Below are 5,442 nucleotides of genomic sequence, written 5' to 3' on the forward strand. Positions count from 1 at the left end.
ACACACACACCACACACACACACACACACACAGACACATACACACAGAGACATACATTATATTCACACACACACACACAGACACACAAACACAGACATTATATGCATATACACACAAAGAAGGCCCCACACACACACACACACATTATATACATATACACACAAACAAAGCCACACACACAGACATACATTATACACACACACACACCCACACACACACCCACACATTCATGTATTCACAGATGAACACACACACACTATGTTCACACAGATATAAATGAATGAATGTGTGTAAACTTTTCTCATTTGTACAAGAAAATAAAAGTTTTTCTTTTTTGTCAGACTTCTGTTGTTTTATTTTGTACAGAAACTAAACCATGACTAGGGGCGCCCTTAGCTCAGTTGGTAGGGCGTCCCCCCCCCATGGGCCCTTAGCTCAGTTGGTAGGGCGTCCCCCCCCCATGGGCCCTTAGCTCAGTTGGTAGGGCGTCCCCCCCCCCCCATGGGCCCGTAGCTCAGTTGGTAGGGCGTCCCCCCCCCCCCCATGGGCCTCGGCCAGCAGCAGACCTGGGTTCGATTCCAGCCCGCGGTCGTTCTCTGCATGTCACTCCCCTCTCTGCCCCATTTCAACTCTGTCTCTACACTATCAATAAAGCATAAAAATGCCAAAAAAAAAATATCTTTACAAACTAAACCATGACTCATCCTGCATGTCTGTCTTTAGTGAAAATAAAGGTGATTGATTGATTGATTGATTGATTGATTGATCAAGTCATTATTTACAATGGCAGCATTGTATCCTCCCCAATGTATTATAATTACGGAATTGAGATGTCATCTAACAGAACATTGAGCCAATGACATTAAAAAAAGGTCCAGTAAGCGGAATGGTCAGTTTAGCTAACTTCCTGTCAGTTACTGCAGTTAGCAGTCCCCTCGCTCGTCCCCACGTCACCACATTAATGCACTGCGGTCTTCAAGCAGCGAGTTATCTAGCATCATCTCAGATAATTAAGTGTGATAAAACATGATAAAAACCATCAAAACAGCCATTGGGAAGGATTTTTACCTGATCCGCCATTGTAGGCGCATAAACATTCACCCATCTGTCGCTCTGCACGTGCACCGACAGTGAGACGAGTGTCGGTTTGTAGCATTCTCTCTTGTGATTGGATATTAATTTCGGTATCCCCGAAAAAAGTTTATTTGCCGATTACATGCAGAGCGGGTGACTGAGAGATCGGCTTTATGAAACGCGCACACTATATAAGTGATCACTGTATGAATAAAGAGCGATTTAACACTTATATTAACGTAAATAAACCGCATACTTCACCTTTAAAACAAACTATAATCGTAAATATATTTAGTCTTTTTGATTTTATAATGTGTGTAATGCTCCTTTTAGCGCGTGCAGCCAACAGCCAATCAGAACGGCCGTAGCGTCTACGTCACAGTACGACCCGTCCGACCGTTAGATTTCTGTGGAGAGTATAGCAGGAGAGAATGAGAGTAAAAAGAGAAGAAAAATTGATAAAACAAGCGATTTTTGAGGGAATAAAGCCCGTTTTCCATTTTATTTTGAAGGATTCTGTGTTATATATATGTTTTCCATGTCGCTGGATTCCAGTGTTGTTCATTGGAAGAATCGGTGAGTTAAACTATGTGAAAGTGTTCATTAAAATGTTAATTATTTGTACTATTGTCTGAGTTAGCTAACATAAGAGAGTGAATGCAGTTTAAGGTGTGTGTGTGTGTGTGTGTGTGTGTGTGTGTGTGTGTGTGTAGCCTAACTAACGGTAATTGTAAAGCAAACTGAGCTAAGATAACTAGCTAAGTGCAGTCAAGTGTAGCTAGCCCCGTTGATTGAAGTGAACGCCGCTGCCATTAGTATATGGGATGCGGTTCAGTGTAGTTTTAACCAAGTTCTCTGTTTTACAATATCAGAGTTTCCGTAACTATTGATATGATTATAATGCATTTTAAACTAAAGTGTGTGTGTGTGTGTGTGTGTGTGTGTGTGTGTGTGTGTGTGTGTGTGTGTGTGTTTTTGAGCAGTTTAAAAAAAGAGGGGATTTTAAGAGGACATCGCTCTGGTGTGTTGACCGTTGTTTGAAACGAGGAAACAATATGGCTGCCGGAACAGGTGTTGCGCCGAAATCTGCGACCCATCAGAATGTGTGACAGATCGCATGCTTCAAGGCTGCAGTTTTCCGGGGAAAAGGACACGCCAGAGTCTGGTAGGAAAAAAATCACTTTCCCATTTGGTTACAAGCATTGACACATAAAACACGCAGTGGACAGGGTTGCCAGATCTGTCGAGAGAAACAAGCAACCAGGCTTATAAACACAAGCCCTATTATATAGCAGGGGACTTTTCCCTCCAGCTAAGATCAGAACCTCATAATGTCTGCATCCGATAGCGAACCCTTATCTATCAAATATGATCAACGTCCACATGTCCTTATCATTTCAACAATATTTACTTTCAATTTCCAAATAGCTTACTTTTAACATGGAAAAGAAGTAAGGCAAATAGGAGCAAATACTTACACAAAACAGACACTTAATGCCCACCACAATGCATGTAAAATAAAACAGGGCCACAGTTTTGTTGACACATATGGTAGTCTTATGTTTAGTTCCAGGTTCCTCAAAATGATTTTATTCTGATTTATGAATTATTAAATTCTAAGAATGACACGTGAGGTGGGTATAGTAGCCAAACAAATTACCAAAGTAAAAGTACTGATACTTTAAGAATATAATTACTCGAGTAGAAGTAAAAGTACTCACAAAAAGAATAACTCCAGTAAGAGTAAAAAAGGATGCAGTGAAAAGACTACTCAAGTACTCAAGAGTACAAGTACTGAGTTTCTCCGGATTTATTTTTGAAATATACAGAGCAACACAAAAGGTACAAAATAGACACAAACTAAATATAAAACAGCAATGTTCAAATAAAGATATGTTAAATAAAATAATAATAATCTATGTCATCCTTTTAAAGAAAACAATAAATAAGGCATTTAAAATAAAATGAATAACCCTTGAACTAAAACAATAATAAATTAATTATTTGCTAAATTAAAAACATCACTAAATACATTTATAATAAATAAGGTTTATCCAAAATTATATGATTTAAAACCAATACACTTATAACACTGTTGCAAGTATTTTACACTTAAACATTTTTAAACCAATTCCTACAATATGTCACAGGCCCTGACTAAATTATCTGGGTTGTGCAGCCCCAAAAATATAAAACACAAAAAATTAAACTTCAATGTGAGTACAGGGAGAACAGGACATGTGTTTATTTCATCCTAACATTGCGCCTTGATCTTGCCTCTTGCTTTTATATCAGTCTCATCCCCGTTTGTTTTCATACGGAGGCTTCGTCGATGTGACGTCACTTCAGGTGCGCACTGGATTGTGGGTCAGTTCTAGGCAGTAAGATTAGGGTGAGCAGATAGAAATAATAGGTGGGCAGAGAAACCTGTGATGCATTTTTTTTTTTTTTGCCCTTGCAAGATCTCCGTGCCTGCTTTTTGGCACATTTCTTGTAATGTAAGCTTTTAGACACATCACTGCTGTATGGGGGGAGGAGGGGCTTACCATGATAACACTGCTACCAGAAGCTTTCCACATCAGTGTTACAACCATCTTCTATGAATAGCAACATATTTAATTTTCAAATTCTTCGAAAAGAACATGGATAACATATACAGAATAGATTGCACAACAACTTCACAAAGACACCTGAGAACTTGATGAAATGTCACAGTATCTCTGAATTGAAAAGAAATACTGATATTAAGGAATTCTCCAGACAAAAGTAGTAAAGTTGCAAGGCGAAAAAAATCTGATTTGGAGCAGTGGCTGGAGCCAGCAATAAGCTTGGTTATAGGCTTAAAAAAGCGATGCATCACTATAGACTCACTGTATATTACAGTTCATTACACAGCAAGGGTTGTAAGCTGCAAGTTCCTTTTAATTGTCTTAATTTAAATGTGTTTTTATATATTCTTCTACTTTTTAATTGCAGTAAAATTCTAATTTGTTTCTATTTTTCTTCCCTCTGTAAAGCACTTTGGTTGAATTGGGGTTAACAAATATATTTATTTTTTCTCCTTTGTCTTGCCTTGCATTTGCTAGCAAGATTCACAAATAGTCTAGCCTGCACTAGGTTTAGTCGCATGGAAAGTCACCAACTAACTGTCCTTTCAGCACATGTGCTTCTGACTGCGTGTAAGTGCAGGCTGTCCTGCACACCCAATTAGAAGCAATGCATGGTAATGGTATATTCTTAGTATTAATTAATTGTCTGAGTTATATTTGACATTTTCTTGGACAGCGAACAAACAGGTCCGTCCGATGGTGGGTCTGGACTTCAACCCAAAAACAAAACAAAAAACATTTTCTTCAATTTTGATTGGATGGGCTGAGCGCTCATTTGCCCCTGGCTACCGCCGGCCCCGTTGCCCCTGGCTACCGTCGGCCCCGTTGCCCCTGGCTACCGCCGGCCCGGCTGAGGCTCTGCAAGTCAACACATTCCCCTCTGATGATACGTGAACAGAACAGGTGAATATTGTTCATTTTGCATTTCTTAAGGGAGTTGTCTAAATTACAATTACATTTCTAATTTACATCCATATTATTGTCAGTTTTGCTGTTATGTCTCATAAAATTGGTAGTTACTTACCGCGACTTCGGGAGGAGGAGAGTGATGAGGACATGGAAACAGACAGTGCAGAAATGGGATCACTCTAAGCATTCAGTTCAGCAGTTCAGTAGCTAACGTCAGTATCAGTTAACCCTTTTGAGCCTGTGCTTATGTATATTACAGCTAATTGCGTAGTTTTATTTAAACATTTTATTATTTAATGACACATCTTTTCTCTGCTAACACCTGTGTCGTTCGGATGCGCTCTCCGGTGCGATCGCAGCCCTTCCAGAAGCTTTTTTATCCAGCCTGGAACTTGTGCTTTTCTTAGACTTTGTGCTATAAATCCCTTTTGATAGAAGATTGATAATCTTCATCCATATTTAACTGAAAGGGTTAGGGATTCTACATGATTTTAACATGATTTTTGTATCCATCTTCCCAGATCGAATATACACAGAGCCAGTGTGTCTGTCTTATTGTCTGTCTGTTTGTCTGTCTGTCGGTCTGTCTCTGCCAGTGGTTTTTGACCAACAATGGCTCATATACGGTGAGGAGGGAATGGATATAAGGCAGAAGCATAGCCTTTGCAGTCTCAGCTCAGTGGGGCCGCCGTCTGCTATTAACAGGCTAAAGATGGAAAGGTATGATTGAAAACACTAGCAATATATCTTTATAGTTCTTGTTATTGTACGTGTCTTGTGTTTATGTCTTTTTGAACATGTTAAATGCCTTCATTATAACTAAAACGTTTAAAAAACACTAGCAATAACC

The 5,442-nt window shown here is 39.2% G+C and overlaps 1 protein-coding gene across 1 annotated transcript in view; it reads left to right on the forward strand.

Moving 5' to 3' along the window:
- Nucleotides 1-1,509, forward strand: part of heatr1 (HEAT repeat containing 1) — a gene marked incomplete at its 3' end in the record, with an annotated part of 32,196 nt that extends 30,687 nt beyond the window's left edge. Inside the window, exon 31 of the mRNA XM_080055034.1 lies at nt 1,408-1,509. Coding sequence (XP_079911160.1) covers nt 1,408-1,509 — 102 coding nt within the window. The remainder of the gene's footprint in view (nt 1-1,407) is intronic.
- Between the last annotated feature and the right edge of the window lie 3,933 nt (nt 1,510-5,442).

This window comes from Ammodytes marinus, assembly GCF_949987685.1.
Source record: "Ammodytes marinus genome assembly, contig: scaffold_86, whole genome shotgun sequence".
NCBI lineage: Eukaryota > Metazoa > Chordata > Actinopteri > Uranoscopiformes > Ammodytidae > Ammodytes > Ammodytes marinus.